Source organism: Nansenia antarctica, assembly GCF_963989245.1.
Source record: "Nansenia antarctica genome assembly, chromosome: 14".
Lineage (NCBI taxonomy): Eukaryota > Metazoa > Chordata > Actinopteri > Argentiniformes > Microstomatidae > Nansenia > Nansenia antarctica.
In genome coordinates, this window is record NC_137684.1 from 14180012 (window position 1) to 14205740 (window position 25729).

Consider the following 25729-nt stretch of genomic DNA (forward strand, 5'->3'; position numbering starts at 1 on the left):
TGCAGTGACTGAATCGCAGTTAGGAGTGTGTGGCCTGTCGTTGCTTGCTAAGGGAAGCTTGGTGCCCGGAGCAGTCCTTTCTCCCTCCCCGGCGGTTCCTCATGCTTGTTAGCAGCGGTACCCCGTGTCCTGCAGGATGGATGGTGTGGACTTAAGGGGTCTTGTGTGTCAGCATCAGTACTCCCTGTTCTGTGACGGTGTTCTGTTCTTTTCTTTTGACAAAAGAACAGCCCCCATCCTACACCCAGACTTTGTGCCCTGTATACCTGTAACTGTCTTTGAGCAATAAGCACACAGGGAGGTATAGGAGTTTTTTTTTTTTTTTTTAAGACATAGATTACTGTTTCTTTACTGAGTCTGTATGGAGGAAGTGTGATATTTTTGTTTATATTTCTCGGTTGAATCATACCCGCTCACTCGTTGTGGGTGGTGGGATGTCGGAAAAGCCCGACAACAAGATGGTGAAGTTCCTGGCCCCCCCTCCCAAGAGTGGAAATGGAAACGGTACCGGGTCCGGTTCGGACTCGCTGGTGGGTGAACGGTTGACCGCGGAGGTGAGAAGACGGCATCACACCATGGAACGCGACCGCTGCAACCTAGAGCATCGCTTCTTCCGTCGCAGCGTGATCAGCGACTCCAACGCCACCGCCCTCGAGCTCCCTTTACCCAACAAAACCCCCGTCCTCCTGCCCCAGCCTGCTCATGTGTGTGAAGACACCCCTCAGGGTCCCAAGGCCCCCGCTGCACACCTGACTCAGGTCAAGCACGGTGTGGCTGTGACCGAGGAGTCCTCTGAGAGAGGTGGAGGAGGAGCGAAGGTGGATGTGGATGTGATTGATGTCAAACAGAAGGCTGCGGTCGCTCAAGACATCTGTGACGGGGAGGTACGGGTGGTTCAGTCGGCTCCCAGGCTAGCCGCCAAACCGCCAGACCACACAGAGCCAGAGAACGGGACTGAGGTGAAGGAAAGGCGCGAGGAAGAGGAAGGAGAGGGGGGAGAGGAGGATAAGGACTCTGCTAAGGCTCGGGCGGAGGCGGAGCAGAGGGAGATAGAGAAGAAGGTGCAGGACGACATCGAGGAGGCGGAGACCAAAGCCGTCGGGACGTCGCCAGACGGCCGCTTCCTGAAGTTTGACATCGAGATCGGCCGAGGGTCCTTTAAGACGGTCTACAAGGGTCTGGACACGGAGACTACTGTGGAGGTGGCCTGGTGTGAGCTGCAGGTAAGAGACCACGGCCTAACATTTAATTAATCTGCTATGTTTTTCCCCTCTGTTCCCTTGGTTCATGCATTCACCTCAACAAACAGACTTTCCTGTCCTTGACCTACCCAACTAAAAGCCAGGCTTATGCTTTCACCTCTCCTGACCACAGCACATATCAGTCGGGTGAGAGAAGGAGGGCCAGGACAGGTACCCACATCAGACAATGCTGGTGGTTTTTCTCCACACAGGGACCAGACAGCGGCGTGCTGGTGATGTCAGCAGCCAAACTGTCTGCTCATTGTCCAACTGAGTAACTCTTTCTGTTCTAAACCTGTTGTAATCCTACTGAAACCATTTCTCTATGACGAGTAGGGCTGGGCTTAGGCTGTGATTTGGACTTATTTAATTTCTGTGACCTATCAGATTGTCATGTGGTCTGTGAGTCATAATTAGCAAATGTGGACATTGACTTTCGGTGGCACCTTTAAAACACCTGAGCATGTCACCCGGTCAGTCATAGTAGCGATTCCATGCACATTACCCAACACTGTACTTTAGATCATCTGTCTTTGTGAATAAGTCGCAGAGGCGTCGCATATATGGCGATCTGTCATCCCGCTTCCTTTTGAAAGAGGCTTTGGAAGCAGTCAGTATAACAAGTCCTCTCCATTGGTCCACAACACGGGTGACTGTTTGCATTTGCGTTTCAGTATACTCTGGTCTTATGGCCCACAGTCAGACTGATCCCTGATTGTCCCTTGAGTCACTGCCACCGTCTGCCATTCTCCTTTAAGAAGACAGGACTCGCATTTCCGTTTGAATTCTTTCTGGTCAGAGGAAGGGGGTGGGGCGGGGGGGTTAGAGAGAGGTCCCACTTCCACATTTCATTATATATATTTTTATTACGTGCCATCCTTTCCCTTCCTCATATTGTGGTCTTAAACTGCTTTTGTTTGAGGGATTATGAAATATGAATAGTTGGTGTTTTTTATGTTTCCTTTTTGCTATTGTCACACAGGGTGGTGTTGCGTAACCTGTCTGTTTTGTCTGGAATTAAATGATGGACCTTCATCCTCAGTCCTTGACTGTAGTTGGGGAAATGTAAAGAAAAGACTTAATCTTACCGATTGCTTCATAATGTTTTACCAATAAGCCTATGGTGAACAGACCTATATGGTCAATGGATAGCCCTAACATATATATATATATATATATTTATTTATTTATTTATATATTTATTTATTTATTTACAGCAATCAGTAAGTGGGATACTTTTCATATACTTTTTCCCTTGTCTATTTGTGACACAGCAATATACACAAAGTCTGGAGTTTGTTTATATTTTCTACTGTCTATAGCAAAAAGGACTATTTTATTTATTTTTTATACAGATAGATATACAAACAGATAGGTCAGTTGAGAACCAATTGTCATTTACAATGACGATCTGGCCAATTGGCAGAACAGAGGCAAGTCTGGACACAAAACACAACTATAGCATGTTCTGTGTTAGCTCAATGGCCATCTTGGTGATTCTGGTCAACAAGCTAATGCTGGTCAATGACTGTCTGACCAGCAGCCCACAGCAGTGTTTGACCTTATTCAATACGTATATTTGCATTATACTCGTGCCTTGAGCTTGTCATGACCAGTAGAGACCCAAATCACCACTGACACACACACACACACACACACACACACACACACACACACACACACTTGCTGGTACAACCTGGGGAGCCTCCGCTAAGACGCTAAGAATATCCACCCAAGCCCTGGTCTTCTCTGCAGCAGAATACTGCGCCCCAGTCTGGAGCAGAAGCCCTCATGCGAGAAAGGTCGACGTGGCTATCAATACCTCCCTCCGAATAATAACTGGATGCTTGAAGCCTACCCCTGTGTCCCTCTTGCCAGTCCTCGCGGGAATAGCACCGGCCGGCCTCCGACGGGAGGCTGCCACCCTCGCCCTGGCCAGGAAGGCACAAAAGCATGATTGGCACATCCTGCACAACACCACCATAACACCAGCACCTCCAAGCCGACTCAAGACCCGCCACCCTTACAACAAGGCAGCACAAGCCATGCTCAACTCCACCTCTGAGGACATCTCCAGAGATGCATGGCTGGCAGCAGCTTGGAAGCAGGAGTGGGAGTCAACCGGGCCCTCCCGAATCCACCGCTACATCTGGGACCCAGGAGATGGCGCCATTGGAGGAGACGACCTACCACGCCGGCAATGGACCACACTGAACCGTCTACGAACTGGTGTCGGTCGCTTTAAAACATCAATGAAGGCGTGGGGCCTGGCGGACAGTGCGGCATGCGAGTGCGGTGACCCAGAGCAGACCGCCGACCACATAATCACCATCTGCCCCTTATATAGACCACCCTCAGAAGCCAGCCTCTTCGACCTAGAACCAGAGATGCGGGCTAGGGATGGACGGTTTTTCGGTTAAACCGAAAACCGGGGTTTATAAAAATAGAAACGGTTTTTTATCAAAACCGTCTGAAACCGTTTTTTTTTTTTTTTTTTTTTTTTTTCCTATGTTGTTCAAAGAATAAAACTGGAACATGTCACATGTTTGTCGTGTGTGAAAATAACAATGATACAGTCTGAATCTGCCGCGCAATGAGTGAGAGGTTTGGTCAGTTGTGAAGAATAACTGAGGATTAATATCTAATTGGGATTATATTTAAGGGTAACGAATCACTCTATGGGAAAGATAGTTGCCTTCAGTTATTGGTAGATAGGAAAGGTTTTTTACAATTACTCGCTTACATTTAATAAGATCATTTTCGCTGGTAGATAGGAAAGGTTTTTACAATTACTCGCTTACATTTAATAAGATCATTTTCGCTGCTCTCTGTAAACCTTAGAAATAAAATGTGATTTGATTTGATATCAATCAATCAAACTTTATTTATGTTCTATAGCACAAATCATGCATTGAATGTAACTCCAAGTGCAGTATTTACTAAACCACAATATAATAAAACAAGAGCTATACGGATCAAGAGTGTTTGTGCACAGCACCACTGTGTGTGAAGGCGCTACTGAAAGTGATGACAGAACGCATGTCTCAGAAGATACGCGGTCACTTAGTGACGCAAAGGTAGTTCTGTATTTATCTCTAGTACATTTATTTTGAAAGCTCTATTTTGACAGCTCTACCATGGGCACTTTTATTTTGATGGGGCATTCTTTGTTGATTGACTTACGACAGTTCAGGACGAGTCAGTCTCGCGGCATGTGGTTTTTATGAAAAGCTTTAAGTATGTTCACTGCATAATTCTAATATTTCAGTGATTATTGAGCAGTATTCAAATATTTAAATACATTGAGCAGCAGCTGAAACTTTGTCTAAGAACCAAGATATTAAGAAAGCAGTTCATTCAATGAAGACGCTGTTCCAAGAGATGATCTTCCGTGCAGGCGAGCACCCTGGATCAGCGGAGCTGGTGTGTTAAGAGTTCATGTGTTTTCATGTATGGTGTAGCTTACAAAAGTCTGCCTTTCCACTTATATTTGTGAAACTAAGTAGCCTAAATGTGTTGCGACTGTGCTTACGGTGTTTTAATGGTGTTCGACATGAGTGTATTGTAGCAGTAGGGCTCAATTATTTGAAATTGTCGTTTTTTTTTTTCGTTTTTTTTTTTTCGTTTCCCCCCCCGTTTTTCGGTTAACCGGAAAACCGCGGTTTTAGTCTTTGACGGTTTTTCGGTTTCAATAATTGGAAACCGTCCATCCCTAATGCGGGCATGGCTACGCGACACCGAGTTGGACCTCTGACGTTACACGAAAGAAGAAGAAGAACACACACACACACACACACACACACACACACACACACAGGGTCTTCACTTAGAAGCTACTGTGGAAAGGAACAGGCCATGCAGCCCAGGCACATGCCCCTCCCCCCTCACAGTGAGAGGATCCTGCACATGCTCAGTGTGTGTCTGTTCTAAATGGTTGTGTGAATATAAAGTGGGTCAGATTCCTGACTGAGGAATTTCTAATCTCCTGTGTGAAGTGAAGTGCAGCAGGCTGGCCTGCCAAGGCCTGTTTCTACCCTCTACCCATCCCCCGCTTCCCCCTCTATCCATCCACACCCCCCCGCTCCCAACTCAGTAATAACATTGTATTAATATGTTGTTACACAGCACATTAGCGATTACATACCAATGGAGTTTAGAGGTTAATTATACTAATTAGCCTACAGCATTTCTACACAGGTATAGGGACAACTTAATGTAGTATAACATCTTACCCTGAATCTGGGGTTCTAGCTGGCAACTTGTGGCCCAATCCCATTTCTAATTTTTACCCATACCCCTCGTTTTGGAGTGCCACTTGGTTTTCGGCTTGCATAATTTTTAAAATCTTCATTAACGAAGAAAATAATTACATTTGTGGTTTTCCTGCTTGTCACTATCTTGCCGATGATTCACAAGGCATTCTGGGAGGTTTCAACACTTAACGCTCGGTTTGGAGTGTGCATCTGAAATAACTCAGTTTGGAGGGCTAGCCAGTGTTTCCTCTAAAGGCATTTATTGGTGGCGGGCCGCCACGAATGAATTTCCTCCGCCACTAATTGATTCAGTCCACTAAGTGCACGATTTCTCCCCCCCCCCCCCAAAAGAAAAACACCTCTGAACATTTTAGCTGATTAAAATATATCTGATCCTAGATCAGCGCTATAATGGATGTTGACTAAAAGTGCACCTAAATCCACGCCCATCTCTCTCTAACCGCTGATCCAAAATCAGATTAATGACATTAAACATTCAGTTGACGACGTGACACAAGGGCTACTCCTGATTGGTCTAAATGTGAACCATCTAAAAGATACAAAAAGCTCATCTAGCTAGCTAGGTGCACAAATAAGATATCACGTTAAATAACTTCGAAAAATTAAACGGAAACAGCGACAGATGGATGGATTTTTCAAGAAAAAAGATGTCCCAGACACTTCAAACATTGCTGAAGCTAGCAGTGGCTATGAGCGATCCGAAACTGAGTTACCGAACGGCGGAGGTACGGGTAAACACGGCTCATGTTGGTGTCCTCAAAGGTAAAAGTTGGTTTCATCATTGATAGCATTACCTTGCTGTTGTTGTTTACCGAATGCTCCATCTGACTGTCCCACTGTGATTTTACTTGTGTAAACAGTTAATGAGTAATAGGGATGTCCCGATCCGATATTGATATCGGATATCGCCGCGATATTGGTCCTGAATGCTGGATCGCAGATCGCACCAGAAAAAAAATAGGCTGCGATCCGCGTGCGCGATCTGGCGTGTCACTCACGTGATGACAACAGTAGTAGTCAGTGGTCACGAGCAGGAGAGTTGACTACCTGTGTGTAATGAGTCTGACAATGTCATGATGCCAGCTGGTGAAATCATAAACCATTTGCTTAAGTAATTTTTCGGTTATTTACATAGTCTGAAACTACAGATGGTAAGCTTTCAAATGATGCGTCAGACATTGAAATCGGAAAGAAATTCAAGACGACACGAGTATTTGAATGTTGGTGCACCGAATGGGAATGCGACAGGAGAAAAGTGACTCTGACCAAACCACAACAACAAACGCTGCTAGCGGCTAACAGCTAACAGTGGTACATCGCTAGGAACGTCTAACTGCGTTTTTTATATCATCACAACATACTGAGAGAACATGGACTAAAAACACATAACTACATTCTGAATGCATCCGTTTGCGCGTCTGTTTTCAGTTTAGCGCTGCCTCTCTGGGAGCCCAGCCCCAGTTCATCAGCTCCCTCACCTCCACTCTCATCTTAACTAGATGAACACACAGTCCTTGCTTTTGAACACGTCCTAAAACGAGAGTATGTTTACAAGTCATTATCACTTACTGGTAGCCTCCGACAAACGAGAACAGTTCATCCAATCCACAGATTATAAGTATTTAGTGATGGTTAAACTGTTTTTTATTATATGGACTGGGTACAAAAAACGAAAACCAGATATTGTTGACACACCTTCGATTCTGCGACTGGTTTCTGGTCTCACCAGCGGGCTACACTTTTAAAAAGGGTCCTATAATTGATTTGCCATTTGTAAGAGAAGATAAATAGAATAAAAACCTGAAGGCACTAAAACTAGAAATCAGACAGTAACTCTTTTTTTTTTCTACAATGCTGAATGCTGCTGTTTAAATTGTTTTAACCAGTTGGTCACTGAGTACTGCAGAGTAGGGATGCACCGAACATTCGGCCACCGAATGTATTCGGCCGAATATCGCAAAATAAAGCACATTCGGTATTCGGCCGAATGTGTGAAAACACCGAATGTTTGGGCGTGTTTTGATGACGCAATCAAACAGTGTAAGCATCCCATGCTGCTCAGCGAATGAGACGAGCATTGACTGCATGCTGCTACAAATGGAATAAGACCCAACATGGCTAGCTCCATAACCGTGGCTGCGTTCGTTGAAAAAAAACTCGCTCTGAGAGCGCCGGGGCGCACACTGGGTCCGACGTCATAAAGGGACCGAGCGATTCGATTGGACGAGAGGCATTCCGCGAGTGCTGATCAGATCCCCGGAGCGAGTTTACGAACGCACCCGGGCTGTCATCTGCTCACTGCGCCAACAGCATAGCTGCTTAGTGTTTTATTAAGCTGTTAACAAACACTAAGAACTCAAAGTTGTCATTCCCCTTTTTGCTCAATTGCGTTGTATTGTGCTGTATTGTATTGTGTTGTATTATGTTGTATTATGCTGTATTGTGTTGTATTGTGTTGTATTATGTTGTATTGTGCTGTATTGTCAGGTTAGGGAAGAAAAAGAAAGATTTTCTTTCAGCAGCTATTCAGGGAAAACAAAAACATTTAATTTGACTGATTTATTTTATTTATTGTGCTTTGTTGGTATAGACTGATGTCTGCTGGAATGTTCAATAAAAGTAAAACATTTTCAATCTCAATTTCTTTCTTTGAGAAGCATGAATAAAAAGCAAAATGTATTTAGTTTATGCAATGATAAAATTAAAAACTGCCGATACACATTCGGTATTCGGCCAAGTGTTTCCTTAAATTCGGCTTCGGCCTCGGCCAAGAATTTTCATTTCGGTGCATCCCTACTGCAGAGTACTGTTTTTGTTGCTTGAATAAAGGCTGGCAGTCTTTAATAGCCAACTGTTGTTGTGGACTATACTGCTGGGGAAGTATTTGTTATTATTCAGGAGTAAAACAATAAATACTAATATCGGATCGGTATCGGTATCGCAGATACCTGAAGCCCAGGTATCGGTATCGGTAGTGAAAAAATGGGGTCGGGACATCCCTAATGAGTAACGTTAGCCGGTTTTGTGCGTGTACTCTCATGTAGGCCTACTTCGTATTGATCTTTCTGTGTGTGTGTAATGCGCGTTCCGCATGTTCCGCTGCAGCTGTAGGATATATTGGTATTTGATCACCTTCTATATAAAATCACCTGCTCGGCTTTAATGACTTAACCGCTATTTAAGAAATTATAATTGTTGCCACCCTCTAGTCAGTGGTCTAGTGTTTTCTAGAGGGTATACTGTGATTCTTCCCTCCCAGCCTCATATCGTTCATTTCGGAACACCATAAAAATAAATATGCGCTCCGTTCTATATATATCTAAATGACATGTTATAAGGCTGATCTGTGCATGATAGATAGTGCTGCATTTTGACATATTTCATGTCGCATCTCCCCCTGTTGATGGTACATGACGCTATAGTCAGTCCCAATGGTCCAAAATTCAAGTGCTTCGTAACTCAGACAGGGTGGATTTTATGAATGAAAGTGAAAGTTCGGTCACAAAACGCTGTTACGTATCCTTGCACATGTTTAAGTGTGTGTATGGAAATCCATGGCCTTTCCTAGTGGGTATACGGCGTAGTCCTGCGTATCACGTAGGCTATACCACTGCCTCTAGTTTTTGGTGAAACTACGTCTTTATTTTGAGCGCCAGTGCGCGTTTTGTGCGCGTGCACGCGGAAAAAACCCGCTACGCGCGCGAAAGATAACCGCTCCGCCACTAATGTGAAAAATCCTGGAGGAAACACTGCTAGCCCTACCACTTGGCCCTGCCCCTACATGCAAACAAAAATTGGGACATCCCTACCTGTGTGCAAAACTGAGGGTTTAGGGCTAAAATGTAGGGCCAAGAGATGAAGGGATTGGGCCTCTACCTCCCTACCTGAGGCCCAATGTTCTTTAGCTGTCTCCAACTTCCCAGATGTCAAACTTTGATAAGTCACTCCCCCTTCCCCCCTGCTCCTGTAGAGAATGGTGTAATGTTGGGGGTGGTTTTGGTCTGGTGGAACTGGGGAGTGCCACATGGAGTTAGGCCTACCTCACCAATTTAGGAACACAACGTTACTTAGGCTTTACTCACTCCTTTTATTTGCCGTGACTAATACATTAGTCAGTTTTGAAGGTGCAGTTTCTTGTGGTATTTATTCATTTAGATTTCTAGTCCAGCTCAGGTGTCTCCGTGGTGTTTTAGAGGACATCACAAAGAACACCTTCTGCGGTGTCTGGTCTCTTGGCCTCTTGCCAAGAAATTACCTTAATTGATTGATCCAACTTTGTACAGTTGAATGGGTACCAGCAGACACAGTGATCCATATAAACAGCTATAAGGTATTTACCCTTTGTCTTATGGTTGGGGTCGGCCCTCCGGAGAGAGTTGTCTTTCCAGTCTGCTGTGTGTATGTCTGCGTAACCTGACTCCTCAGCTCCCCTCGGCTGTCTCTGTAGGCAATATACGTTACTCTGAAGGGATGGAATGTGGCTCAATTCGTCTTTCACATGTCAACTGGCAGGGTTTCATTACTGCTCTGCTCAGCTCCGCTGTAAGGAGCTGAAATCCCCTCACATGGTTATTAAAGCTGTCCCATGATCATGCAAACCCCTGCCCCAGGCTTAGAACATGTGTGTGCGTGTGTGTGTCTTTGTTTGTTTGTGTGCGCTCCCCTCCTCATTCACCTCTTCCCTGCAATCTGAACACTCAGTGTTTAGACTTCACTACACACACTTCTATTGTCCCAGATAGGGCAGCTTTTGATAGTGTTACGCTGAATAACTTCCCCCATAGCTTTGCCTCACAGCTGCATACAAGCCCAGTGAAGACAGACAGGTCACACTTCCCCTCACCATGGTTAACGTGCTTGTTGCTATTTTACGAGAGGTGGTTATTATGAAGGAGTTAAGAGGTGGTTACAACAGTGTATGTAGCCTACACCTACAGAATTCCTTTACTTAGCAGAACTGCTTTTTCAACCCCCACACGCCATCCCTAATCTGTTTCTTGTCAAGTAAATTCTACAACAATTTATCTAATAGCTTTCTCTCAGAACTACCCTCTTTCTAAACCGACACACTGACTTTCAGTGCTGGTAATGCAATGCAAAACACAGTAAACATAGCCTACATACTTTCAGAACCGCTTTCTGGGTAAATACCAAAACTTTGTGACATTCCAAGATGTCATTCATTGCAAAAGAGTGTACCGTATTTTCCGCACTATAAGGCGCCCCGGATTATAAGGCGCACCTTCAATGAATGGCCTATTTTAGAACTGTTTTCATATATAGGGCGCACCGGATTATAAGGCGCATCGAATAGAATATAGAATACTGCAGTCAAACGTTTGACTGGGGTTGCGTTACGCCCAAGCTCCACCTACTGCGTTGCGTCACCTCTCCATCGGTGTTGTGTCAACTTCCCGTTGTCCATGCTCCACCTGAGCGTTGTCACCGTCAACGTTCTACCTGCTCCACTGTCAAAAATATATATTTTTCCACCTCAAGTATCAGCCGTTCGTCATCCATTTTTGCAACAAGCGTCAAGGACCTGCGGTGATTCACAGCTGACTCGCGTGAATAGCAATTCGCAATAGCTGCGACCACGAGATATAGAGTAGTTAGCTACAAGCATTTTCAATCTGCTATTATCTCTATTAGTGGATTAACCGCTGTGGTGATTTAACAGCTGATAAAAAATACATCAAGTAGACTACAAACAGAGCAAAACAACACCAGAAAACAACCAATAGGCTATACAATTATAACCAACAACCAATATGTGACAGCTCCTGGTGAAATGTGCAACGTAATTTTTCAGTTTTTACACATGCTTAAACTACAGATGGTAAGCTTTCAAATGATGTGTCATACATTCAAATCAGAGAAAGATTGAACACGACAGGCGTATTTGAATGTTGGTTCACCTCAAACACTGAATGGGAGAAAAGTGACTCTGAACGCAGCCCCAGCTATGAACGCAGCCACAGCTACGAACGCTCCTAACAAAACACATCGCTACGAAGGTCTCAACTGTATTTTAATAACATGACAACATACTGGGAGAACATCGACATGCTAAAAACACATAACTACACATAACTAGATGAACACACAGTTCTTGCTTTTGAACACGAGCTAAAACGAAAGTATGTTTACAAACCCTCCCTTACCGGTAGCCTCCGGCAAACGAGAATAATGAATCCAATACACAAATTATAAGTGTTTAGTGATCGTTAAACTGTTGTTTATTATATCGAGTGGGTACTTTAAAACTTCAAGTTGAAAGCACCAAGAAGGACCGCCTCGAAATTCATCGATGTTCATGTCCCGTGCTCGCGCTGTTGCCTTCATTCGAATAGTGACTGTAGAGACGCTTCTACTTGGTGTTTACTGATTACCGTAATGCTGCAAGCGGTGCGGCTTTGTAGTTTACCAGTCGTACTGAAACATTTTGACAGAGCGCCTTGAGCGCCGTGTACAACCAGTATGGATCAACAAATTAACCAATTGATCCATATATAAGGCGCTCCGGGTTATAAGGCGCACTGTCGTTTTTTTTTTAAATTAAAGGCTTTTAAGTGCGCCTTATAGTGCGGAAAATACGGTAATATCCTGATTCCTAAGAATGATCTAGAATGGGATCCAGTAAAGAACAACTACTTGCTGTCTTTCCTGTTAGTATCAGCTATGCCGCCATACCACCCTGGGCCACAAGGAGTATTATATTATTCACTTAGTTGGTTATGTCATTATTACACTTCATGGGCATGACATATTCAGATCTAATTGTATTGTTTTATTGCATGTTGGTGTTGGTGCTGATAAAGTTATCTGATCTGGCTAGAACACTACCTTTGCTATGAGCTTATGCTGTTGGTAGGTGTGTTGATTTCTTGGTGCTGTCTGTTTAGTGAGCATGACTGACAGCCCAGTGCTTTGGTTGTTAGTTTACTAAATGTGTAGAGTTGATGAAAGCCAAAGCAAAAAGCTGCACCCAAATCAAACCTGTGCTGACTCATTGTGTTGTATGTTGTCTTATGTGAGTGATTTTTTAAATTTACGAAAACATTAAAAATCTTCTCTTATATAGGCCATAAGCCTACATTGAAGTTATGAGGCTATTTCATGCTGAGCCTTTCTCTCTGCATATGGGCATATATCTGTATACTTTTCTAGTCGTTTTGTAACATCAGAGAGTCAGGTAGACATTTGAAGTCGTGGCGGTTCCTGTTTATCTATTGCTCATCGGTGCATCAACAATAAACAACAATTAAACCTGCTTTGGCAGAGCCTGGCGACAGGAAGAATGACACATTGCAACAAGTTTGACAACTTTCCCCTGAATCCTGTTTGCGTGTCGGAATGAAACGGCAACATTTCATGGAACGGCCCGACACGTTAAATCTGGAAGCCATCTGTTCACAAGATTAAAAACCTTGAGTCATCCACCCCGACTCTACCCACCCACAGCACCTCTTCTCATTGGTTTTGGAGCTTCTGCAGGCATGTTTGAACAATAAGTAGGTCACCCCGCAGAGGAAGAGGAGGAACAAAATGGGAATAAATTCAGGAGCCTCCCCTCAACGTAGTGTGTCATCCCCCTCTCCCCCCTCCCCTCCAGCCTTGGCTGATCCCCAGCGTTGAAAGCTGAGGAGGAGACCTCCTAGGCATCCTTCAGAAGGCCTGGAGGCAGCCAGCCCATCCGGCTGCTGACACCCAGGGAGTGTCGGGCTACAACCCAACAGTCTGACATGGAGACATTTACATGTCAATCACTGGTCTTCGGAAGTCATTTGGAAATCCTTGATTATTGGTCTTTTGCGTTCACCAGTCCAACTAAGTTGGGCAGTGATTTTTAACGTTTGAATAGAGCTCTTGTTGCGTCCCTGGCTGCTACTCAATGAATTCAGAGCTGTGCAGCATTTCTGCCATTCTGGGAAGAGGGTCGGTCGGTCTGTCAGACCACGGACACGGTAGCCATTTTGTACCAAAACCCTCACAATTTTTTTTTTTTAGGGAAGTTCCCACTGGGGAATTGGAAGCCATTCTCTGCACAACTCCATACCAGTGGTTATCATCAGGCTTGAATGTTGTCTGAACCAAATAAGCCGCTTCCGAAGATCTTCCGTGCGTTGCTTGCTAACTCTGTTATCTCAATCTGATGTGATTGAGAGATTTCTAGAGGATTCTCTCTTTACAAAGAGACTCCTTGTTTGTATAATGTTGATCTAATGGCTGAATGAGGGGAGGACTGGAGCTCTGCTGATTCTTTTATGTTTTGTGTAAACCAAAGAAATTGCTTAATCAAATGAGATGAGAAGCAGATTTGTACCAGCCTGTGATGCTTGGAGGCAGCTCAGATGGCTTTTGGTAGGATGCTTCTCATTCAATGTCCTAGAGTCACTGAACACCAGAGCCAAGAGCTTCTCTGTATGTCAGCAGAAAGAGATCATGTTTTGTAAGTTTCCTGTCATTTGCCCTCTAAAAGCCTCCCTCTCATAATCATATTTGGTCAATGATTGCCTTGATATGAACCAGTATACTTTGTTCCTGAGCCATGAAAAGCTAAATTCTGTCATTCATTGGCCACCAATCACAAGTGACACAAGTGACATCACTTGTGTCAAAGGACCCATAGAGGCCTTGCATGCATTATGCTTCAGCCCCCTCTACACACACACACACACACACACACACATCAAGTTATTTGTCGGATCATTCCATGTCAAATCAACGGACAAAAGAGGATTTTGATACCCACCGTCTCAGATTGTTCTGAAATGGTTTCTGTAGTTAGAAACCGATAAGATTCCTGCATCATTATTTTGTATAAATATTGTTTAGAATTTGCCATTTAGCAGACGCTTTTAATGCAAAGCGATTTACAGTTAGATTACAGGGACATTCTCCCTGGAGTAACTGAGTAGTGTTGGGTACCGAAAATCGGTACCGGTATATACCGGTTACTTTACATTCGGTATTTACCGTACCGAATTGCAAAGGAGATTTCGGTACCTAATTTCGGTACTTTTCTATCTCGCCCCCTGGTGTCCGGTGTCATGCAACAGTCAACTGGTGACTCGTGACGTCACATCGCCTGTTAAATTTCCACTCAGTGAAGCAGCGAGTACGGAAGGATAACGAGAAGGTTGCTAATAGCAACTTCCGCTAGCGGGTTGGCGTAACGCGACGCTCGACTTATGGGTGCGTTCCGTAAACTCGTTCTGGAATTCTGATCACCACTCGTGGAATGCCTTTTGTCCAATCAAATGACTTGCTCCCTTTATGACGTCGGGCCCAGTGTGCGCTGCGACGCTCTCAGAGCGAGTTTACGAACGCACGCCTTTGATTGGACAGTGCACTCCAGGATTCGACGCGTCTGTTGTGGACGTAGTGCGGATGTGTGGCTGCGTCTCTGCGAGGTGGACAACATGATCGGGGATCTCCTGATATTCGGGTACTGTGTCAGATCATGTATATATCATGTAGATATATCCTTATCCTATTACTGTGTCTGAAAAATCAATCGTCATGTCATCATGGACCAGAGAGGGGGAGGGGAGTAGTAGTAGCTGAGCGGCAACAGAGTTTGGATTTTGACGAGGCGGAGGGCTCCAGTTCATCAGAGTTATATTTCCTCTTGGTCTTCTTGGTTCTGGGGGCTATGCGGGCCTCTTCACTAGATCCCTTTTCTAAGAATATTCTGATGTCCTTGAGGGGCTGCCGAACAAGTGTGTACTCGTATTCGATATCATTACCAACGATAGGCACCCCCAGCTTAATGGAGTCCCCAAGGCTCAGGAGTTTTATTTTCATTTATTTTAATTTGAGTGTATATTTAACTAATATATATTGTGCCTCAGCAATAAAAAAGTGAAAAGCTGTTTAATGTTGTCGACCGTGTTATTATTTTATTTATATATATATATATATATGTCATTTAAAAAAATCCTAAGTACCGTTTCGGTACCGGTACCGTTTTTAAAGTATCGGTTAGGTACCGGTACCGGATAAAACCCAAACGATACCCAGCCCTAGGGCTAAGTGCCTTACTCAAGGGCACAATAGTGGTGGTGTTCCAGACGGGATTTGAACTTATAACATTCCTATTACCAGTCCAACTCACTATGAGAAATATGCTAGTTGATCATACCCAAATTGGCCATTTTCATTTTGTGGGATTCATTTACCATTTAATAGAATTAGGATTTCCAATCATTGTGGAGGTATGATATATGGCAGATATCATAATCACTTTGACTACGTTCCAGTTCTGCATCCAGTTGAATGCGTGATTCAAGTAGCTTGTGTAAGCCCGGGGCAGCCAATATAATTCCACAACTGGATAGTATGTAGTTTCCAATCATAGTTAGCTAGATTATTTACTTAGCTAGCTTACTTACTTATCAAATGGACATTTTGTGATCTAAACGCATTACGGAGCAGTGCACACTATATATATATGGCAGTCTCACGTGCCTGTCTCGTTCCAGTTCTGCATCCTGTTGAATGCGTGATTCAAGACCTGGGTCGGAGCCATGTGTGAAAGGGAGCAACCTGGTAATTTCGCTCGTGTGAACGGTGAAAATGCCTGGCCGACACGGGTTGGGATTCCATGTAATATACAGGGAACTGTGTGAGAAAGGGGCTTAAGTCACTGTCTTCTGAGAACAATTTCATACTTTAACCACCTAATAGTAGGCACAGAGCCATCTGGTGGACCTAATGATACGACACACTGTAGAATGAAGCCGCAGCTTCATATTACTGGTGAGACCTGGAGAAGCTATTGAATATTAACTATTAACCAACTATTAACCAACTAACTGAAAATGGCAAATTTAGTTACAATCGATTGTTATTTCTCTGGGATGAAACTATATTTCTACAAAATAATGATTCATGAATCATTGTGAATGTTTCTAACTACAGAACTCGTTTCAGAACGACCTGAGGTGGTGGGTGTCATGGCTTGTTGATTTGTGAGTGGGTGTCATGGCTTGTTGATTTGTGAGTGGGTGTCATGGCTTGTTGACTTGACAGAATGATCCTGTAGGTTAATAAGTATGCGTGAGTTTTCCACGGCCAGTGAAAACAGAGAGAACACATCCAGTTTAGTTCTGCCTCTGGTCTGAGATGACCCAGTCTGTCAAAGACTGACAGCTCCTCTCTCAGCACCTTGTCTCCATGACCTCTGACCTCTGGTGTCCAGCCCCGGGGCAGCCAAAGCTGGCGTATCGCGTTTCAATTCGGCCTTTAAACATTTAAAATATCGTTTTGGAAAATCCCAAAATCCAAAATGGAATGTTTAGTGTATTTCGTCAGTGTGTTCCATCTGTGCACTTCCACCTACAGGTCCTCCATCCCTGACCCAGATCCCAGTCCAACGTTCCCCAGAGAGCTCTGTCTAGCCCTCAGTGTCCCCCCCAGTACAGGACCTAACAGAGCCAGGCCTCAGTGTGAGCCCAGCACAGGGCCCTGTCTCTCTCTGTCTATTTGTAGTCTAAATGGGTTATTTATGAAAGCCATGGCCTGGTAGCAGAGCTCCCCCTGTGAAGGCCTGCGCTTTACTGGCTTTGGAGGATATCCATAGTGCTTCTGGGTAAAGCTGCCTCAGGTCTCATCTGTGGGGCGCTTGGCCAGCCTTGTGAGCCCAAGAACCGTCTCTTGTTAGAGGCACGGCGGTCCGAATACCGCCATTTTTTTATCCATGCTTAGGTGTTGATGTGGTTTAAGATAATGAAAGCTGTGAATGTAGCCCGAGAGTTTGTTCCAAGTCCCAGGTGGGCTGTGTTGATGTTTAGCCCTTGAGCTGGGGCCATAACCTGAATAGCTTCAGTTGAATGTCCACTTGTATAACAATGATAACATGTGGCTTATATGAGTCCAGTGAGTTGCTATGGGGACAAGAGGTATCTGCTAAGCTAAGCAAACAGATCATGTGATTACCACTGTGGAGTTTAAAGCTGCTTGCCAGTCTGGTACAGCCCGTATGCTGCAGAACTCACAGGTTGATTTGGACAATTCAAACCACTTTGGGCCTAATTGATCATGTGACGTATCTGTCTAGCTCTGTTTCAGACCAGGCTGTGATTTGTCTCAAGAAGCATCTCTCTCTCTCTCTCTCTCTCTCTCTCTCTCTCTCTCTCTCTCTCTCTCTCTCTCTCTCTCTCTCTCTCTGTCTCTCTCTCTCTCACACACTCCCCCCTCCCCGTCTGTCTCTGTCTGTCTGTCTCTCTCCCCCTTTCTCTGTCCCCCCCAGGTCTCTCACTCTCTCTCACACACAGGCTAGTCTGTCTTTCTCTCCCTCTTCCAGACACATACTCCTCCACAGGGCCATGTAAAATACGAGCGCTAGAGTATGATATATTGCAGTAGGAGTGGTGGAGCTATTTATTGAGCTGACTCATTCCCAGTGTGACAGACAGACAGAGCTGCCGCCGTGACTCATATCTGCTATCACTGCTGCTCTCTGAATGCCTGCCAGCTGCCAGGGATTGATGCTACTTTATAGGGTTTACATTCCCTGGATGACCCACCTCTCAGATGACATTTGAACGACTTTTGTCGTCTGTGTCACAATAGCTTCTCCTTGCCTTCCTTCTCATGTCAAAATTGAGTTTTTTGTTAATGCCTGTGTGGTGTTATTTTTAAAATGTTGACATTTTTGAGTTAGTAATTAATAAAATACAAAGGTTCCATCTCACAAAACATAATGGAATGTAAAGACTTTGACGTTCAATATCTCTGAACTACCCTGAACGGAGATAGAACCGTAGAATTCTAAACTCACATTCTGTCTTTACCACTGATGTGAGGAAATAATAGATTTTATTAGGGATGCACAGATAGCACTTTTTTCAGCCCAAGTACAAGTACTTACATTTGGGTACTTGCCGATACAGAGTATGTAATAATACCATTACAGTTCTAACAATGACTTTGAAAACATGTTTTAATATATCATTATAATATTTTAGCTGGTAACAGACAAGCTAGTCTGAAATCGTCAGAATGAATGAATGATTGTCAGTCTATTGCCTTCAAATCACTTCATAAAGTAAACTGGTTATGTAAAAGTTCAATAGTAAAAAGTTGTAGGTTGGTCATAATGACACAGTTTTGTTTGCTTAGTAAACACGCATGCACACACACACACACACACACACACACACACACACACACACACACACACACACACACACACACACACACACACACACTATCATACTCTTTACTTCAGATCAAGTACAGTTGCAATGCATTTACATTTTTGCCGTTTAGCAGACGCCTTATTCCAAAGCGACTTACAATCAATACATTTCACCAAGTAAGAGAAACATCAATCCACCAGTCGTAGCAGGAAAAGCAATCTAGCTCAATCCAGCGGCCATTGGCAGTCAAGTTTTTTTTAATGTATTTATTTATTTTTAGTAGTAGACACTGGAGAAACAGTACAACAGTAGAAATCTCAGGAGAAACAGGGGGAAGCAGGCGTCTCTGGAGACACAGTGCAGGCAGTGCAGTGCTATCGGAAGCCAGTGAAGGGTGCGAAGGAGGGAGGTAACATGAAAGAATTTGGGGAGGTTGAACACAAGATGGGCGGCAACATTCTGGATGAGCTGCAGATGTCTGATGGCGGACGCGGGGAGCCCGGCCAGGAGTGTGTTGCAGTAGTCAAGGTGGGAGATGACCAGAGACTGGGTCAAGAGTTGCGCTGCTTCTCTGGTGAGGAATGAACATATCCTTCTGATGTTGTAGAGGAAGAATCTGCAGGAGTGTGCTGTTGCTGCGATGTTCTCCACACAGGATAGGCGGTTGTCCAGGATCTGTCTGGAGTCCAGGAGTTTGTTCTCCGGTCTCTCTACTCTGGTTATAGTAGAGTGTTTTTTTTCCGTGTCAGTGAAGCGTCACTCCTACTCCCCTTCGCGTGAATGCGAACTTCGCAGCCATTTTATTGCTAGTAACAATAGTATTAGCTTTCTAGTAAGAGAACGTTTAGTAAGAGAATGTTTAGAAAGTGTTTTTAGTTTTTCTCATACAATATATATAATTTCAGATACTGTAGTTGAAGATATTCTAATTTCCAGTGAAGTAGCCGCCATCTTGTTATGACTTTTTTTGTTTATCCCACCCCTTCGTCACTTTGATTGGTTTCTTGGTCCAAAGAACTACTATATCTTACTACATCTGGCCAGGGAGACCCAGGGGAGTAGGGAAGTGGCACAACACTGTAAAGTGGTATCGGGACAGATGTATCAGGGTAGTTTTACATGGGTAGTTTACCGTTTTTACAGTTTTACATTACATTTTATGAGTACATGAGCATGGTATCGGGTACGAGTACTGGTATGGGCATTGGGCATCGGTGCATTCCTAGATAGTATTCATGTATAGGCTAGCGCAGGAAGAATTTGTTGAAGGAGAATCTGTTGAGTCATTTCACTACAAAAAAAAAGAGGTGAAGAAATGTGGAAAGGAATAGTATTGGAACGTAGAAGTCAGGGATCTTTCCTGTGTTAATGGCCTTGGTCTTGGCCCTGCGTTGGTGGTGACAGATGTTGTTTCTGTGTTTATGGTTCTGCTGGGCTGCAGCGCTCTGGGACCAACAGATCTCGGGCCTATTTCTGTTCAGAGTTTGTGGCTATTCTCGGGCTGCCAGGTTGGGCTCCACTCCCATGGACAGGGAGGGTAGGTCAAGGCCGTAGATCTGCACAGTATTTGCAGACTGTCCTCTAGGGCTGGGTTAAAAAAAATTGATTTCCTGATTCTGAATCGATCTAATGAGCGATTATCGATTCATAAATCCCGAGATCGATCTTTCATGTTTTTATTTTATTTTATTTTATTTATTTATTTTCTGCTTGCAGCTTCAACCCGCAACGAGCTCGCGCTACAAGAATTTATCATATCTCACGCAACGACCAGGCTTAAAGGCAGATGTCTGGGTGCATTTTGGATGTAAAAATTATGACTATAGAGATGAGCAGGACAAAACGAGATCTCGTTGCGGGTTGAAGCTGCAAGCAGGAAAAAACCAAAAAAAACATGAAAGATCGATCTCTGGATTTATGAATCGATAATCGCTCATTAGATCGATTCAGAATCGGGAAATCGATTTTTTGAACCCAGCCCTACTGTCCTCCATGCACGCAACAAATATTCCATGACAATAGCATCTGATTAAAATGGACTGACTTATATAGCGCCTTTATCCAAAGCGCTTTACAACGGCCTCTCATTCACCCATTTACACACACATTCACACACCAATGGAGGCAAGCTACCATGCAAGGCGCCGGCCCGCTCACTGGGAGCAATTTGGGGTTCAGTGTCTTGCCCAAGGACACTTCGAAATGTGGCCAGCCGGGGCTTGAACCGCCGATCTGCCAACCTTGTGATCGTTAGGCGGCGACTCTACCTCCTGAGACCCAGCCGCCCCCCCTGATTACATTGTTCTGTGATGTCGGATGTTAATTTGTTTAGTTTAACATCTCATGGTGCTTAAATGTCACCAGGACACCAATAGGACTCTAGATGTCCAAGTGAGTTTTCCCATCGGCGGACGTCCATTGTCCACGGCTCTGGGTTAGCCAAGTCACGTGTGGCCGTTTTCACAGTAGCTATCCGACGGGTTGCCACGGAGCAACCAGGCTATTCTGGAAAGGTGACCCTTATTAATCTCTCTATGGTGAGTGATTCATGGAAGCAATGAGACATGTGGCTCACTCTGTAATTTAATCATAAATCTTCCATATTGTTTCATATCATACCTGTTTCGTTCTGATGTCGTGCGTGTGTGTGTGCACGCGTGCGCATGTTCATGTTGGTCCATGAATGTTCATGTTGGTCCATGAATGTTCATGTTGGTCCATGAAAGTGCCCAGTACTGTAAGTAGGCCAGAGTTGCAGGCGTGGAGATAAGGCCCTACATGTGAGGCTGGACGTGGTGGAGCGATGTGTGTTTTCTGAGCTCTAATCTGACCCACTGGCTCCCTCTCCTCGGTGAACGAGTTTCCCTTCACCTCAATGAGTTACTCATTGCTCAGGGCCAGAGTGTCTGGGCTAGGCTCAGATAGTAGTGGTCCGTGGTACACCCATCACATGACCGTGTGGGCCAGCCCAGCACAGCTTACAGTACGCTACGGCTCTGCGTAGTGTCAGCTAGGGTTCTGTGTATATCTGACAGGCTATAACTATTCATACAACATTCTCAGCTCTAAATGAATCTCTAATGTGTAGGGGCAAGCCGACGACATCGGCAATGCCTTTTTGACGTGTGTGTGTGTGTGTGTGTGTGTGTGTGTGTGTGTGTGTGTGTGTGTGTGTGTGTGTGTGCGGGCGGTGGGGTGAACAGGACGAGGGCTCTCGTGACTCATCCACCCCTCCCCCCTGCAGAGGGGCGGAGCTGCACAAGGCTTTTGTAGAAAGCTGCCACGGATGTTTTGCATGACTGTTTCCACATGCTCTGCTCTGGGAGGAGCAGGGAGGGGAACCACAGGCCAGGCAGATGGGCCTGAAACTAGGTCAGTCTGTCAAAGTTCACAGCCAGCAGGTCTCTGGACACTCTTGACTCCCTGTCACCCTCTCCTCCTCCGCAGTGTTCTCTCTCCCTCACCCCACACACCCCCTCCTCCAGAGTGCCCCCCAACCACTACCTCCCTCCCCCAAAATATGCTTACGCCCTCATCCCCAAATCTAGTTCTCTCCCCTTACTCCATAATTCCCCTCCCTAATAGGCTAACCCCCCCCCTTACTTCCCCACACACAAACTCCCAACTCATCATTATAACACAAATGCCCTAGAGCAACCAATGCGCAGTGCCTTTTTTTTTTTTTTAAAGGCTTTGCAATGGGGTGTTTCATTGCTGTATTGTTGAGAGACGCCAGTCAGTGAAAAGTTTTTTTCTCTCTCGTCTCTCTCACAATGGGGAGAGTTTCCTGGACAACCTGGCCGGTTGCCAGGTCTTTTACTGAGGGTTTTGTATTGTGTGATGGGGTGGCTGGTGGTGGCTAGGGAGCTCTACAGTAGAGCATGGTGCTAATGTAGGTCAAGCTGAGAGAGGCAGAGTGCTGAGCCCTGCGCATGCTAAACACCAGACCTGAGTTATGCTGCTATAGGCCATCCTCTCTCTAGCCGATTGCTTGGAAAGCACAATCTGAAGCTCCCTCATCAATTTAGTTGTTACCTCCAGAAGTGAAAAAAAAAGTGATTATCAGCCCTAACCCTACAACTCAAATGTTTTTGTTTGCAAAACCACTGAACCTGTGTAGCTATTTTATTTTGACTTCTGCTGTTGATATTGTATCAGAGTCTTTGCTAATTCCATAAGTTGATTCAGACAATGTTCAACCAGTCTGTTTGGGGTGAAGGGCTAGTGCAGTAGGGTTATATCCTAAACCGCGGTTTTAGAAAATAGCAACAGTATTTAAAACCGTCCTAAATTGCATATATAATAAACGCCTTAAGAGTGTTTGTCCAGGGCCACTGTCTGTGTGGTTGGAGACACTGTTGAAAGTGATGACAGAACTTTTTGTCAAAAAGGTCAAATAAATAACTTCTCATAATCGTGTGTCACATGACCGCTTCTCCTCAGAAGACGGACATGTGATTCACACACACCTCTGCTGTCACACGCTCAAATCTGAAAGTATTTTTAGTACAGTTTTTATTCATTTATATAACTTATTTCATTTTACAACATTTTCAGCACTGCTCGTGGAAAGTGTTCAAGCAGGTTTGCGGAAAAGACGGAAGAGACAGGGCTTTGGTCCGCCTCTCACCAGCCGCTGGCACTAAAGCATCATTTGAAAGCCATATAACAATGACATTTTGAATCTCATGGTAAACCGCGGTTACATTTGGCAACGGTTTAACGGCCGCCCAAGCCGCCCAACCCCATGGTGCAGTGAGAAGAGCACAATAGTGTTAGGCACTAACCCAGCCTCCACCCTCCACTGGTGTTGGGTCATTAACACAGCCTCCACCCTCCACTGGTGTTGGGTCATTAACCCAGCCTCCACCCTCCACTGGTGTTGGGTCATTAACCCAGCCTCCACCCTCCACTGATGTTGGGTCATTAACACAGCCTCCACCCTCCACTGGTGTTGGGTCATTAACACAGCCTCCACCCTCCACTGGTGTTGGGTCATTAACCCAGCCTCCACCCTCCACTGATGTTGGGTCATTAACACAGCCTCCACCCTCCACTGGTGTTGGGTCATTAACACAGCCTCCACCCTCCACTGGTGTTGGGTCATTAACACAGCCTCCACCCTCCACTGATGTTGGGTCATTCTTTATAATAGTAGACTGGGTGTGTCGTTTGGCTGTTGCTTGATGAGGAAGGTGAGGTTGTGTGTATTGTGACGGAGGTTGTGAGGTCAGTCGGTGAAGTGGCTGATTGACTTTTTCCCCCCACAAATCCACTTCACTCGTCTGTCACACACTCGCTGTTTCTGTGTTTCGTTTGGTAGGAAAGTAGGCCGAGCTGCACACATTCCACTCATTTCACAGCCATGTGCCAGAGAAAACGCCTCTTCCTGCTGCCTGTGTGTGCGTGTGCGTGTGTGTGCGTGCGCGTGTCTGTGAGAGAGAAAATAAGGTTGAGTCTGTGAGCATGCATTCATTTTCATTCGTTTTTATGAAATCTGACACTTTATTTATTTATGACAATATTCATTTCCTCCTCAAAGCCGCTACGCAGCAGAAAACATCCTGTATGTGCAGAAGTGTCTCGTTCCCAGTTCTCTATAGGAACATCCAGAGACTATCTGACGAAAATGTTGCAGGACCAGTAGTTTACCTGGCTAAACGCCTCCACCAGTTAACCCTCTCCCCCTCCCCTTCCCATGTGTCCCCAGCACTACCTTCATTAGGCCCCTATACTTTCTTCTATTTACCTTTTTTGTTTCTTTTTATTATTGCTACTCGATCTTTTCAGTTTGTAAAGCGTCTTTGAGTGTCTAGAAAAGCGCTATATCTAAGTCTAAGCGCTATATCTAAGTCTAATTTATTATTATTATTATTATTATTAATGCAACGAGTTACAGACTTCATCCTGCTCACTGCTACCAAGATGCAGAGCTGCTTGGATAGTTTTTTGCCATAACTTTGACTTGTATGTCCCCTGTATGAAACACTGACGTGTGTTGTGTGACTGTGCCCCTGCAGGACCGTAAGCTGTCTAAGTCGGAGCGGCAGCGGTTCAAGGAGGAGGCGGGGATGCTGAAGGGGCTGCAGCACCCCAACATCGTCCGCTTCTACGACTCCTGGGAGGCGCCGGTGAAGGGCAGGAAGTGCATCGTACTGGTCACAGAGCTCATGACCTCCGGCACACTCAAAACGTGAGTCGCACACACCAATTCGGTTGTTAAGTCGTGACGTGTTTCCGGGTCCAACATTGGCTGAGGCGCTCGTTTTCTAAATGCCGCAGTAATGATAATAATTCATTATATTTATATAGCGCTTTTCCGAGGCTCAAAGACGCTGACAATATGGGAAAAACGGGAAAGTGCTGTGTCCCTTGTTGTATGAATAGATCCCAGTCTAAAAAACGATTGAACTGTCATTCTACCGCTTTAGTACACTGGTACTCTGGTGCGGGGGAATTTTTTGTTTGGACCAGTCACGTTTGATGTCAGACTTAACAACAGAATAGGAACACACACACTGATTATTAATGTCTCAGCACTGATCCCAGGGCTGGACAGGCAGATGTTGTTGCCCTCTGCTGGATGACCATAACATCCACATTATCTGTTAGATATCACTTATACCAAGACAGTCTATACGAGTGTAACATTTTCTGTATGAATATGTTTCAAATGCCCCCACCCCCCCACCTCCTGTAGGTACCTGAAGCGGTTTAAGGTGATGAAGATCAAGGTGTTGAGGAGCTGGTGTAGACAGATCCTGAAGGGGCTCCACTTCCTCCACACCCGCGCCCCCCCCATCATCCACCGGGACCTCAAGTGTGACAACGTCTTCATCACAGGCCCCACGGGGTCGGTCAAGATCGGAGACCTGGGGTTGGCCACGCTCAAGAGGGCGTCCTTCGCCAAGAGTGTCATAGGTAAGACCCAGAAGTCACTGCTACCTGATACTGGTTCTGAAAATGTCTTCTGTCGTGTAGACGGTCAAACTGTGGTTGGATATGAGATTCTGAACGATGGGGCGTGGGCGGGGGGGGGGGGGGGGGGGGGGTCGTTTTTGATCTT

At 45.1% G+C, this 25729-nt stretch overlaps 1 protein-coding gene across 1 annotated transcript in view; it reads left to right on the top strand.

Annotated features, from left to right (window-relative positions):
* Positions 1-434: 434 nt before the first annotated feature.
* Positions 435-25729, top strand: part of LOC308169872 (serine/threonine-protein kinase WNK1-like) — a gene marked incomplete at its 5' end in the record, with an annotated part of 41171 nt that continues 15876 nt past the window's right edge. Inside the window, 3 exons of the mRNA XM_080544603.1 lie at positions 435-1223; positions 24684-24856; positions 25364-25584. Coding sequence (XP_080400729.1) covers positions 435-1223; positions 24684-24856; positions 25364-25584 — 1183 coding nt within the window. The remainder of the gene's footprint in view (positions 1224-24683; positions 24857-25363; positions 25585-25729) is intronic.